Below are 14,412 nucleotides of genomic sequence, written 5' to 3' on the forward strand. Positions count from 1 at the left end.
GTCTCCCGGTCGGACATAGGCTGAGGGACTTGCTTACAATGAACCAGCCGCCATCCATGGAGCAACTAATGCAGCGCATCAATGAGCACATTCGAGTAGAGGATGATGCGACGGCGTCCATCGCGAAGACAACCCCGGTGGCAACAGACAAAAAGGCCTTACAAGATAAACGGTCTGGCGGGTAAGGGGGCATACCACTTAGAAAATTTGGATGGCAAAGGTGTACCCTGGCCATGGAATGCGGCTAACCTCAAACTATTATATTCTTATCGTTCTTAAGTAATTTTTTGAGAAAGAACTTGTTTCCCCTACACTTCTGAATGTGATACTCTTTTTGTCAATGTAATGTAAGTGAATTACTTTTGCTGAAAAACTTTTCTGATTTAGCCGAGATGAATTACTCCGGCCAAATAAGTTGATGATTTGCTCAACTCTGAAGTTTCAGCCGAGATGATTTATTCCGGCCAAATGAGTTGATGATTTGCTCAACTCTGAAGTTTCAGCCGAGATGATTTACTTCGGCCAAATGAGTTGATGATTTGCTCAACTCTGAAGTTTCAGCCGACATGATGTACTCCGACTAAATGAGTTGATAATTTGCTCAACTCTGAAGTTTCAGCCGAGATGATGTACTCCGGCGAAATGAGTTGATGATTTACTCAACTCTGAAGTTTCGGCCGAGGTGATGTACACCGGCCAAATGAGTTGATGATTTGCTCAACTCTGAAGTTTCAACCGAGATGATTTACTCCGGCCAAATGAGTTGATGATTTGCTCAACTCTGAAGTTTCAGCTGAGATGATTTACTCCGGCCAAATGAGTTGATGATTTGCTCAACTCAAGGCTATAGCCGAGATGATTTATTCTGGCGGGAAGCTCAAAGGATGGCGGTGCGAACAACCGTGGAAAAGATCTAGGGAGTTTGGTTTTGAAAGACGTCAGTCAGAAGGCCGAGGAAAAGGGGCAATTGACAATCATTTTGGTGGAAAGACCAGAGTTCCTTGCCAAGCTAATCTTGCTCGCCAAGAAGAAAGTCGCGGAGCGGACCTTGCTCGCCTTCTTTGGAGCTCCTTGCCGAGCTGATGTTACTTGCCAAGAAGGAAGTTGCGGAGCGGACCTTGCTCGCCTTCCTTGGAGTTCCTTGCCGAGCTGATCTTGCTCGCCAAGAAAGAAGTCGCGGAGCGGACCTTGCTCGCCTTCTTTGGAGTTCCTTGCCGAGTTGATCTTGTTCGCCAAGAAGGAAGTCGCGGAGCGGACCTTGCTCGCCTTCTTTGGAGTACCTTGCCGAGCTATTCTTGCTCGCCAAGAAGGAAGTCGCAGAGCGGACCTTGCTCGCCTTCTTTGGAGTACCTTGTCGAGCTATTCTTGCTCGCCAAGAAAGAAGTCGCCGAGCGGACCTTACTTGCCGATCTTGGAGTTCCTTGTCGAACTGATGTTGCTCGCCAAGAAGGAAGTTGCGGACCGAACCTTGCTCGCCTTCTTTGGAGTTCCTTGCCGAACTGATCTTGCTCGCCAAGAAGGAAGTCGCGGAGCGAACCTTGCTCGCCTACTTTGGAGTACCTTGCCGAGCTAATCTTGCTCGCCAAGAAGGAAGTCGCCGAGCGGACCTTGCTCGCCTTCCTTGGAGTTCCTTACTGAGCTGATCTTGCTCGCCAAGAAGGAAGTCGCGGAGCGAACCTTGCTCGCCTTCTTTGGAGTTCCTTGCCGAGCTGATGTTGCTCGCCAAGAAGGAAGTCGCGGAGCGGACCTTGCTCGTCTTCTTTGGAGTTCCTTGCTGGGCGGATGTTGCTCGCCAAAAAGGAAATCGCGGAACGGACCTTGCTCGCCTTCCTTAGAGTTCTTTGCCGAGCCGATGTTGCTCGCCAAGAAGGAAGTCGCGGAGCGGACCTTGCTCGCCTTCTTTGGAGTACCTTGCCGAGCTATTCTTGCTCGCCAAGAAGGAAGTCGCGGAGCAGACCTTGCTCGCCTTCCTTGGAGTTCCTTGCCGAGCTAATCTTGCTCGCCAAGAAGGAAGTAGCCGAGCGGACCTTGCTCGCCTTCCTTGGAGTTCCTTGCCGAGCTGATCTTGCTCGCCAAGAAGGAAGTCGCGGAGCGGACCTTGCTCGCCTTCTTTGGAGTTCCTTGCCGAGCTGATATTGCTCGCTAAGAAAGAAGTTGCGGAGCGAACCTTGCTCGCTTTCTTTGGAGTTCCTTGCCGGGCGGGTGTTGCTCGCTAAGAAGGAAGTCGCGGAGCGGACCTTGCTTGCCTTCCTTGGAGTTCCTTGCCGAGCCAATGTTGCTCGCCAAGAAGGAAGTCGCGGAGCGAACCTTGCTCGCATTCTTTGTAGTTCCTTGCCGAGCTGACCTTGCTCGCCAAGAAGGAAGTCGCGGAGCGGACCTTGCTCGCCTTCTTTGAAGTTCCTCGCCGAGCTGATTTTGCTCGCCAAGAAGGCAAGTTGAGGCTTCAGCCAAGCAAGCCAAGAAACCGAGCAAGAGGAATAGCGCGGTTGATGTCTTGCAAACTAAGGACCGAGGAAGAGTTTACCCCAATCAGATCATGTAATCCCAGTCACGCTTGCGCGGACGGAATTAAAGGGCAATTGAGAGGGAGATTTATGAGCTGAATTGGGCCGTGGTAAAGGCCGGGCAAATTGTGGGCTGAACACAATTGGGCCGTGGTAGCTTGGGCCTGTCCGGAAGGGTTTTGCTTGGTTAAGGCACAAGGCACGTGGGACCGAGCTACTTGGCTTGTTGGTGCGGAAGCCAGTCTACTGGGAGTTCGACCGAGATATCTGCCTGTCTCCATGGGTTCCACGGTTCATGCGTTAGCTCGGCAGGAAGACCGACGGCTAACCAGCTCGACCTACCTCGAGCTCGGCTTGCCGGAATACAGCCGAGTTCGGTTGTACAGGAGCTTGGCGAATGGTTCATTAAGGTATGCCGCGCAGCACGGTCAGGAGAAACCGAGGAGGTTCCGCCAGTCTGCCGAGCTCCGCCAAGGTATCCTAACAGTTTGGTTAGGTGGTGATTGCTGGATTTGTGCTAGCAGATGGGATAGCGACACCACGTGTCGAGAGACTGATGGGAGTAGATTTAGGGCGCAGAAGGTATATAAGCGAGTCTGCGCCCCCCATGCCTTGACAGATGAACATTTGGTGGGATTTACACTAAACACTCAATTCTCTCTCTCTCTCTCTCTCTATCCCTGTATGTGTCTAACTTGATCGTCGGAGGGGTATTCCGGCCACACACCGCCGGGTAGCTCACCGCGTTGTGCTCGCAGGTCAATCGGACAGACAAGAGCTTGGAAGAAAGGAGTATGGGCTCGTCGGAATATTTGCTCCCCGAACATATATGTTTTAATTTCTATCGGGCCACATCACATTTATAATTTTTTTTTTTTCATATGGCGCCAACATAATTTTTTGAGCCCTTTAGATTGGTCCTAAACCAACAAAAATAAATTGGATCTATTTGAATTTGTAATATACTAAGACACTACTAAGTTTGAGTCCTATTTTGGACCAATTTTTTGGGGCCTAAGGCACATGCCTCAATAGCTTTATCCCAAGACCGGTTCTACTTAGCCACCACCACCTTTATCATAACTACCACTCCATCCACCATCACACTATTACCACCCCTCCACCTCCTCCACCCCACCCCACCCCACCCCACCATCATTCCCATACCACAACCAATCTCTCATCTATCGTTGCTGACACCACCACACCACCACCACCGCGTTACCACCAAAATTATATAAATTAAAAAAAGTAATAATAACAAATTTTAATTTTAGATTCTTGTATCATATAATTTATTTTAATTCTGCACTTAAATTTATATCAAATAACATTTCGACAAAAAAAATTCACCATTCAATTTTCAAAACTTTATTTCCACCTTTTAGCTTTTTATTTTATCAAACATCACCTAATTCTGGCATACGTATAAAAATATGTAAAAAATATACACAAATATATGAAAGAATAAAAAAATATATGAAATATATATTAAAATTTTAACTCTTTTATTTATTTATTTTGCATTATTTGATTTTAATTAATGCCCAATATTTATTGTTGAAGGGTCAAAATTAGGGCTGAATAATGAATATATCGATCCATCCAAACCGATTGAATTTTGAACGGATGCGTGATGACGAACGGACGGTTGCGGATTGATTTTTTTCAATCCGCCTAGTTTTGGACAGATGGTGGATTTGAGATTCTGCATCCGAACTGCCAAACTGCGAGGACTCCTAGTAATTTGTAAGACTTTATATTTTCAATTTGTTTAAATATTTTGTTTATATTTTCAATTGAAAAAGAGTTTAAATATTTTGTTAAATATATTTTTTGAATTGAAAAAAATAAATATATTATTTATCTATATTTTTTGATTTTTAAATCTAACTCTAAAAATAATAAATAAAAAAGATAATATATGCTGGTTTGTTTTATTTTCAAAAACAGATATAGATGTAACAATATAGAGACATACCATCTCTACTACTTCTCTGTTCATGATTTTAGTGGTTTAAACTATTTTTATATTTTAATAACCACATATTGTAATACTTTGTGTAATACTTTATGTGGATGAGACATGATGTGATTGTAATATATAGATGAGACATGCAGTGATTATAATGTTCTAAATTTTCAAACTTTTTTTATTTGGATGAGGCATGCAGTGATTGTAATACTTTTTTAAGTCATTAATTGTAATTTTTTTTTTTAAGTACCCAAGTTGAATTATGTTGAAAATTTATAAAATTTTAAACCATCAAACCAATTCGCATCCATCCGCTAATCCGCCAACCCGTTCAATTCATATCTACCAGATTGACGGACGGATGCGAATTGATTTTCTCCAATTCGCCAATTTGGCAGACAAATTACAAATTAAAAGTTCCATGGCCGCAACCGATCTACGTCCACCCCTAATCAAAATAGTATTTACTTCTTTACCTTCATATGCATTAATGTTGGATGCAAACACGATGCATTTAAAATTTTATATCAACATCTTTTTTTGATTTGACGAATGAAAAAAACTAAATAAAATTTGGTAACTATTAGTGGTTATTTTTAAAAATAATTACAATATAAACAAAAATAAAAAATAAAAATTATGAAACCTCAAAACCTTCTTGACCTAACACCAAATTTTGTGTTAATATAAGTTTGGCAATAAACTATTTGTCAAAAAAAAAAATCAAAAATCATTATTAAAAAGTTGACTTTTCTTTCTATTTTTTTTTTTTTTTTTTTTACGTCTTTTATAAAAATAACTAATTTTCAAAACAACCATGTCCATACACTCGCACATATAGACCAAGAAAAATGTCATATGGATCCACAGGAGATGCAGAGCTTTGGGTTATAATTTAATTGGGACAAATAAACAGCATAACCATGTCTCTAACATGCATGCAATGTGAGTATGCAACCTGACGCAGGCTAGCAATCTCAGGCTAAATTGCACCACTTTACCATCTTCTCTCTCTCTCTCTCTCTCTCTCTCTCTCTCTCTCCAGCCATTGCTCTGCTCAACGCCTGCAACCAATTCCTCAAATTCCTCCATTGTCACTCCTCACCACCCCTCCCCCCTCCCATACTTCCATTAATTAATGCAATACAAAATCACCCTCCACCCTCTTGAATGCTCAGTTTGTTTTCAAGCCTTCTTCACCTTCCACTTCCACCGCCATTCTTGTTTCTTCAATATGTATATATTGTATACAAACACATATCACCTACATATGGTTAAATTTGATCACCAACATATATCAAGGTTTCAGAGCAATCATGATGAAGTTCCACGGAAAATTGATCCGCAAAGCCCCTGTGACGTTGATGATGAAGAAGAAGAAGAAGAAGAAGAAGACTGACGACTATGAAGGCAAAGAGACTGGCTACAATGAGCTCAAGAAGCGCATGTTGAAGGACCGCATGTGCTTACATAAGCTCAAGTCCCAGCAACGAACCACAAGAGAGCCCAAGCCTGAGTCATCCTCCTCCGAGCCCAAACAAGATCAATCCCGCCGGAAAAAGATGTCCACAGCCCAAGTTGCCATTCTCAAGTACATGATCAAGATCATGGAAGATATCATGGAGGATTGCAAAGCAAAAGGCTTTGCCTATGGCATCGTCCCTGAGCACGGCAAGCCCATTACCGGCTCCTCCGACAGTCTCCGTTCCTGGTGGAAGGAAAAGGTTAGGTTCAATCAACTTGCTCCGGCAGCCATTGCCAAGTTTGTGTCACCTCTGCTGCCACTGGAGCAAGCTGATCAGTTGGATGATCCAACTTCGCATATGCATCTCCTCCTACTTGCAAGACACAACTTTGGGTTAAATTCTCTCTGCCCTACTGCAACACAGTGTACCTCCACAGAGGTGGTGTTTCCATTGGAGAAGGGTTTAGCTCCTCCACGGTGGCCCACAGAGAAGGAACTATGGTGGGGTGATCCTGTGTTACCAAAAATTGCTAATACCTTAGCAAATTACATATTGATACGTCCGTTCCGAAACATGGAACACTTTCGTTCCAAAACGATAAATTTAGTGATCCGAAGCGACCCTTAAAACTTTTTCTAATATATTTCCTTAAATGTTACCTTAAGAGGAAAAAAAAAATCAAATATAACAAATTAAAATATAAGGTGACTTAAGTTTTGACAAGACAAACTTCAAAAATGAAAAAATATATACATGTATATTATTGGATGCCTAATAGTTAAAAGAAAATTATTCTAGAAGTACCTTAAATTTTTAAGTGTAACACATACAAGTCTACCACTATCGTACCACATTTAAGCGCATGAAGCGTACCATATTCCCGTTCCCATTTTACGTACCGAAAAGATCCATATTCCAGGTAACATAGGGGTGATCAAGGAATGCAACAAGAACAAGGTCTACCACCCTATAAGAAGCCACATGACCTTAAAAAGACTTGGAAGGTGGGTTTATTGGCTGCAATTATCAAACACGTGCGCCCTAATTTAGACACTGTGAGGAGGTTAGTGGGACAGTCAAAGTGCTTACAAGATAAGATGACAGCTAAAGAGACTGCAACTTGGTCTAAAGTTGTTAACCAAGAAGAAGCCCTTTTGAAGCTCACTGAGAAAAGCCTGAAGATCTCGCCAGAAGATGGCGAAGAGAAGGAAGAAGAAGAAGTTGCCATTACCAGAGATGCAGTTGCCCGGTCGGAGTTGCGGAGGAGAGAGAAAAGGAAGTGTGTGTTTGAGGGAGAGGAGGGTGTGGTGGGGGCTTTGTATGCTTGCCAAAACTTGAAGTGCCCACAAAGTGAATTAGGGTTAGGGTTTGTGGATAGGAACTTGAGGACTGAACATGAGTCTCAGTGCAGTTACCGGATTGATGAAGACTCTGATTCAGTTGCATTGATGAACCTTTCCATGTTTAGTCACAAGCTCAAACACTATCCCAGAAAGCATTGATAGAAGTGGAGATGTGAATGAAGTTGGGGAAGGGAATAGTAATAGGGGTACAATTGAGGATTATGAAAGGTACTGGAGAGAATGTAATTGAACAACTTGAATTGGATGGTGTATTAGGGATCCAAAGACAAGATATGGAGCTAAATACAAGTATATTAGAAGCGCTTCTACATGAAGAAGGGGCTCCTTCTATTAGGGATTTTAGATATCATCAATAAGTTTAAAAGTTTGTTGTAATATTTTGTTTCTCTCTTTCCATTCTATTTCAATTAGTGTTCCATTGCTAGGTCACTGGTATTTGATTCTCCTGTCACAACTGAAATTTGAGATCAAACCGATCAAGAGAACTATTTGAAATACACACATGCCATATTATATGTATATAATCTTTTGAAAAGTGCATTCATTGCGACTCATACTACACAGTTTAAATCTACAACAGAAATTCAAATTCTGGTATATTTTCTTAATATTTTTATGGATACATTACATTTCTAGTTGAAATAATTAGTCAGTTATATCTGTTTGAAATTTAAGGATGCTGTATCCCATGATAGATAATAGCCCATGATGTCATCATTGCACACAACATCAATTCCAAGGAGGCAGCATCATCCATGTTGCAAGGCTAGAATTGGAAGTTTCAATGCATTTCACAACGGGCTTGGTTAGGATGGAGGAATTAGGTTTGTTGTCCCAATCCAAAGAATAAATATTACACGAGCTTATTGCCAAAAATAGCTTCATTTCTGCTCTTTCTAATATTTAGGAAGATTTTGATAAAATCTTATGAATACTCAAAGAACTCTTCTAGAACATTATTACAAAATATAAAGATTGCCAAAGAGAAAGAGAAATCTATCCCATTATATATGGATGTAATTACCCTTGTTTTTAGAAGTACGGATATATATAGATGGAATTACTTGAATCCTCTGTTATCAGAATCTTACGATTTGCGATTCGATTCACGATTCGATTCGTAATTTTTGCAAAATCGATACGAATCTATGGATGAATTTATTTTGGAAGTGAATCTCTAATGAATCGCATGATTCACAATCGATTTACGATTCGATTTACTTTTTACGATTCACGCAATTCTTGAAATTATTGTGTTTGACATATTTCAACTCTTTTTTTCTCCATCTTTTAGTAAAAATGACATAATACAACTTCTAATAACATTTAACGCCAAAATAACCAATTTATATACACATGATTCGTTATTTTAGTGATCACGATGTTTTTAATAGAATCCAATCAGATTTTATGGTTAAATATTATATGGATGAGGTCAATTATACCTTTTAAAATGTTTTATGCTTTAAAGAAAAGATTCTAAATAATTCTTTCTTATCATTTGGTCATTGTTACTTGAAAAAGTATGTATTCTTATTGTCCAAATATCAATATCATTGTCAAATTATTGTTACTTTAGAACTTGAAAGTTTATCTTTGTTTACTATGTTTTATTAAGAATGGTTGATAAGAAATATCTACAAAAAGGTAAGATTTACAAGGAACCTTTGTTAACTTATTACATATTAAACTACATGATCCTCATTCAAAATAACATTTTCACTGATTTAAGTCTAAATATTTCATATTCATATGATATATTTAACATCGAAATATGTAGATATATTTTTCTAAGTAATTCAGAAAAAAATGACCGAAACTTTATGATTCATAATTCGATTCGATTCGCAATTCGATACGAGGCCATTTTGATTAATGATTTGAATCCCGATTTGATAACTATGCTTGGATCAATTGTTTTCCAAAGCATGAGATTTTCAGCACAGATTATGTAGTCCTTGTTGATCACTGTTGAATATGCAGAACTGGACACTGTTGAGAAGAGTCCCCTAATGCTTTGATCTCAATACAAAATGCTACTATACCAACAACTAAATGAACATACAACATGGAAAATTTGAGGGAATAGGCTAAGCAGTAGGTATTGCTGGTTTCCTAGTAAAGGTGAAACAAATGGAGGATTTTTCTCCCTATGCAAACAACTAAATCGTTCTAGGGTTTATGAAGGTTGCTCATGCAACGCATTTGTCTGTGCTACTAGCATGCACCGGATATAATCTTGTGTGAAGATCACCCGTATGAAAATTCTATGATTGCTCGCAACCTCCATCCTTTATGTTTGCTTCATTTTTTTTTTTTAAATTATTATAATTATTTTTTTATTTTCCCTTTTTCTCTCTGTTCTCGTGCTAAACTATCATAAAATAACATTACCAAAAGAAATTACTATGGAAAATTACTGACTTGACAAGGATGTCGTTCTTTGTAAATAACTTAACAACAATGGAGCTTACCTCTTCTTTTGACACTTTAATTGGACATTTCACCTAATTTATGCCTGTAAAGGGCCAAATCCTGCAGAAAGTAAATCACAAGGTCACTCATATGTCATCATTCATTAGCTACATTTATTGCTATAAAGACAAAGAAACAGATGTATGAATCTGAACAAAAAAAAAAAAGGGAAATTAAAAATCAAATACAAATCAGTATTTAACAAAAGTGGATGCCTACACTTTTGGGGGCAGAAGTCGACAATTTGGTTTTTAGGATATGTTATATTGATATATCATACACTGAAAATATGCAATGGATTTGATGCTTTTTCTTGTTAAAGCCAAACTTCACAAAAATCTATACTAATTGTTATAGTCATCCAATCAAATGATTTCTTTTTTCTCTTTTTTTGATAAATCATCAAATCAAATGAACTTAGGAAGTCATACATCTCCTAGATTGCACATTGAAGAGGTCATGAACGTGAAATGTTCAAATGTATCAAAACATTCAACATGTAAAAGCTTTGCAAAACCATCATCCCACCACCTACAAAGCTGCCTCAGCTTTTTGAAATGACAAGGACTCCACTGAAGATCGGTGGTGAAATTATCCATAAAATTATCAAAATGAGATCTAGGTGCCATGACCATAATACATACACACTCCACAAAGAGCTGTGAAACCAAGTTCCATTAAAATCACAGCAACAAATAACATGCTTCTATCTACAAGACAATATGGTAAATTCTCTACGAAAGAGATGATAAAACTTTAGACTGATATTCCAAACAAGAACCACTACTACAAATATGATACTAATGGGATTGTATTGTTGGAGTAAGAAGGTATTCCTTGTATGGTGGAAATATTAATAATTCACCCAATAAAAACTAACCATTCAGAACAGCCAAGTATGAACTGAAATGGAAAGGCACAAGGCATTTCATTGTAAGATAGTAAAGAAAGCGAGAAAAGAGATAATTATTTATTCGCAGCAATGTTGAGGGACAATTCTGGGAGCAACCAGTTTGCACAAATATTTGAAGAATTAGGTCTATATTTGAGGACAATAACGTCTAGACAACTGAAAATGAGGATTAAAAACTGGAAATCATGAAAATGGCATCAATCCCGTCATTACCATACACTACATTGTGCTCCTATAAGTTCTCTAACCGGAAAATAGACATAGCAATGCTTATCATGACAAACATTTTTCTTTGCATTGAACTGGAAATGAACACCCAACCAATTGAAAAGCCTAGCCTACACTTCTCTTTAAAACCCAGGTATTAAGGAGACGGAAACTGGAGCTTTATAAACAGTACAGATGGGGCAACTCCAGGCGATGTGGGACACATTCCAACACAACCAACCAACCAACCAAACCAAGCCTCAAGTCCCATTAACTTGAATTCACCAGATTTGTATATAATCTTTGAACTTTTGATCTATTCAGCTTGTTTGGTATAGCTTTTTCGAAATTGAAAGCAAACAAGTAGAAAGCAGAAGCCAAAAACAGCCTTCTGCCAAATTCCAAATAATCAGCATTTCATAACTTGCTTAAGCTATTTTGCCTAGTAACCTATAAGCAGAAACTGTACCAAACACCTGGCACAAACTCCTAGAATAAAATAAAACAAAATAAATGAAGAAGAAGAAGAAGAAGAAGAAGCAGCAGCAGCAGCAGCAGCAGCAGCTATAAGAAGCTCATATAAGCTAGACCAAACAACCCCATTGCCCTCATGGTGTCCAAATTCCCATAGGCAATTTCAGTTTAGCCTAAGCCATTCATCCAGGACAGCCATTATCCCAGAAATTCAATTAAGGAAAAAAGTGTCAAGAAATAAATTGTGAAAGATCATGGAGAAGCAAAATAATAGAGGAAAGTGGAATAGGTTGGGAGGTTTGATCAAATTGACATAGGATCATACTGTCAACACCCAATTAATGACCAAGTAGCATAGCAGATGATAGTATGGAAGTCAACAGAAAAGAGAACAAAATAATAGAAGAACTATGTGATGAAGATCCAAGATTATTTTTGGATGCCAAAGGGATCCATTCTTCTACTATGCGAGAGGGGAAGAAGAGAGATCTTAAAGAGATAGATAATCTATAGATTTACTTTTAATTAAGTTGTATGATTGAGCTTTGTTGTTAGATTTAGGTTTCTACGTACTTTGGGAGTTTTGTCATTAGCTGTATTGCTGTTAACTTTGTTAGTGTGAGAGTGGTAGTGAAGAGAGAGCGTTTGAACTTATTGGAGGAGATGTCTAATTGCTTGTCTCTTCTTGTACTTGAATGCATGGAGGAGATCCATTTTATGAGAGAGTCGAATCATAGGGGTTAGCTCAGCTTTGCACAAGGCCCCAAGCTAAGGGACAAGTGGCTTAACCCCACAGGTTTGACAGTCCGGAGGTTACCTGGCTAGTTAACTCTAAACTAAAAAAACCAAGCCTATAACAAGTTAAAAACAGCTGTGATAATAACCTATTGCAGATCAAACAAGGATCTTATGTCAAACATATTTCTCCCTTTCATTTTAGCACATCTAAAGAAAACTAGACAATGTTACGTGAACAAGATCTCACAAAATTGGCAGCTATTTTGAACGACAACAGCCAAGGAGATTCGACAAAAATATGTAGGAAATGCATACCCAGGTATAAGCATATACACCAGCCTCTGTTGAACCTAGAGGACTTCCCCTCCTGATAAATTTTCCCTCTTTATAAATGTATAGCATTGGTACTCCATTTGACAGTTCTAAGTTAATTACCTGTCCATGAGACACGATTAAAGCTTATTTATAGAAACTTAAATCTAAGGATCCATGTTAAACCCTGAAATTTTATATGAAACAAGAAGCAGTAATAACCCCTACAGAGATTTTTCTAGTTACCTCCTGTGTAGTTAATTTGTCAAGATACATAATAATGGCCCTCAGTGAATTTGCATGGGCAGCAACCATCACATGCTTTCCCGCAAAAAGTTGGGGTTCAATCTGCAATGTAATCCTTCTCAGAACTTGGGTGTTGACACAGTGACATTTCAACCTTATAGACCCATGCATAAGAACATTCAGCAATGCTTCTAGACATTTTATTGATCAATATCCAAACTTAAGATGTCACCTTCCAAACTCAGATATACTAGAAAAGATGAATATAGCTTTGCTTACATGCTTTCTGAAATAAGCAACAGCTCTTTGAGAACACATTTGCAAGCTTTCACCATTGGGGGGGCATGTCCCATAACTTCTACGCCATTCATGGACTTTCTGCTTTCCATATTTTTCAGCTGTCTCTTGTTTATTAAGACCCTGTAACTCCCCATACCTGTGAAGGAAAGTTTCTAATACTTCATCAAGCTAGAAGTTTGAGGTGAGTATAAATTTAAGTGGGAGAAAAAGGAACATAGACATGAAAATACATTCTTTCATTTAGTTGCCAAGCTTTCACAACTGGAATGGATTGCTTCTTGGTCTCTTCACTATGAATTTGACTCCACATTTTGGACTCTTCACTCTCGTCATGTATAATTATGGGCACCTGTAAATAGTAAGGGGGGTTTAAAACCTATGCAAACAAGTAAATTTTCTTGGTGAAGGCAGGAAAGGTACACATCCAAAAAGAAAAAAAAAAAAAAAAAATTGTATCCCTTGACCTGAAATAGATTATCTAAAGAATTTATAATGTTACTTATCAGACACTTGTTTAAAAGGTTATCAATTCATCAAATATCCCTGCAATTGCACGAACACTGGTCTTGCAGATATAGACTTTGTGTTCAATGCAAGACCTACCTGAATATTCTTGTCATCAAAATGCACACACATCCACAAGAAGGGCCAAAGAAGTTAAAACACCCCAAGCTAAAAGGGCCTAACTTTGGAGGAGTGATGAGGACTTCTAATGCTAGCTTGAATGTGCGTGTGTATTTTTATATGACCATCATTGCTGAGTACACTAATGCTGTAAGAGTAATGATTAGCAATGATGGATTAAGTAAACCAGTGCATTTGTCCAAACGAAATTACAAGATTCAAGAAGTAAAATCAGGGACATCAATTATTAGGTAAGAGTATAGCATCGTATTTAAATTGAGAAATGAATCATGAATCATAATTCTCTTTTTCTTTTTTCTTTTGTTTTTTAAAATGGTAAATCAAATTGAATCGTGAACCAAAAAATTCGATAACACTTTCCAAAATAGCCAGAAAAGCATACATAGACATGTAAAAAATTTAAATCTACTATAAATGTGAATGATTAAACATATATTAGTGCAAAACTTATTGTGAAGGGTGACTAGTGCCCACATGGTCTAGTAGGTCAAATGCTTGTCTCCATGTCAATGAATGCAAGTTTGAGTCCTGCCATAAATTTATAAGGCTGTATTACATATGTATCTGTGTGCATTGATTCAATTGAAATATTCAAATTTCAAGGTCCATCATACAAGAAGCCAAAAGATTCCAAATTTCAACATGAGTGAAATTAACAAAATTTGCATAATAATTCATAAATTCATCACAAGTTCAAAAATTATCAATTACTAAAAGTATGGACACGGACACGTGACACAACAAGGATACAACATGGACACGCCAATTTTCAAAAAAAAAACAGGACACGACA

General features: G+C 38.6%; 1 protein-coding gene and 1 pseudogene across 11 annotated transcripts in view; one reads left to right on the forward strand and one right to left on the reverse strand.

The window, feature by feature from the left end:
* The window catches only part of LOC114270829 (2,3-bisphosphoglycerate-dependent phosphoglycerate mutase 1), a 43,757-nt gene that overhangs the window by 25,654 nt on the left and 3,691 nt on the right, over window positions 1–14,412 (reverse strand). The window contains exons 4-9 of one of the 10 annotated variants that reach the window (XM_082889303.1): window positions 13,205–13,323; window positions 12,954–13,110; window positions 12,675–12,776; window positions 12,432–12,551; window positions 9,784–9,844; window positions 5,518–6,187 (exon numbers count right to left, since the gene is read on the reverse strand). In XM_082889303.1, coding sequence (XP_082745429.1) covers window positions 9,800–9,844; window positions 12,432–12,551; window positions 12,675–12,776; window positions 12,954–13,110; window positions 13,205–13,323 — 543 coding nt within the window. In that variant the 3' untranslated portion in view covers window positions 5,518–6,187; window positions 9,784–9,799. Of the gene's footprint in view, window positions 1–5,331; window positions 6,457–7,797; window positions 8,076–9,675; window positions 9,845–12,431; window positions 12,552–12,674; window positions 12,777–12,953; window positions 13,111–13,204; window positions 13,324–14,412 lie in introns of those variants that run through there. The other 9 variants (XM_082889309.1, XM_082889306.1, XM_082889299.1 and 6 more) reach the window with 9 other exon arrangements.
* Window positions 5,234–7,838, forward strand: LOC114270830 (putative ETHYLENE INSENSITIVE 3-like 4 protein; annotated as a pseudogene). The gene is made up of 2 exons (XR_014341308.1): window positions 5,234–6,460; window positions 6,874–7,838. The product of XR_014341308.1 is annotated as a putative ETHYLENE INSENSITIVE 3-like 4 protein (transcript).

The sequence above is a fragment of the Camellia sinensis genome, chromosome 1, assembly GCF_055761805.1.
Source record: "Camellia sinensis isolate YWXY chromosome 1, ASM5576180v1, whole genome shotgun sequence".
Taxonomy (NCBI): Eukaryota; Viridiplantae; Streptophyta; class Magnoliopsida; order Ericales; family Theaceae; genus Camellia; species Camellia sinensis.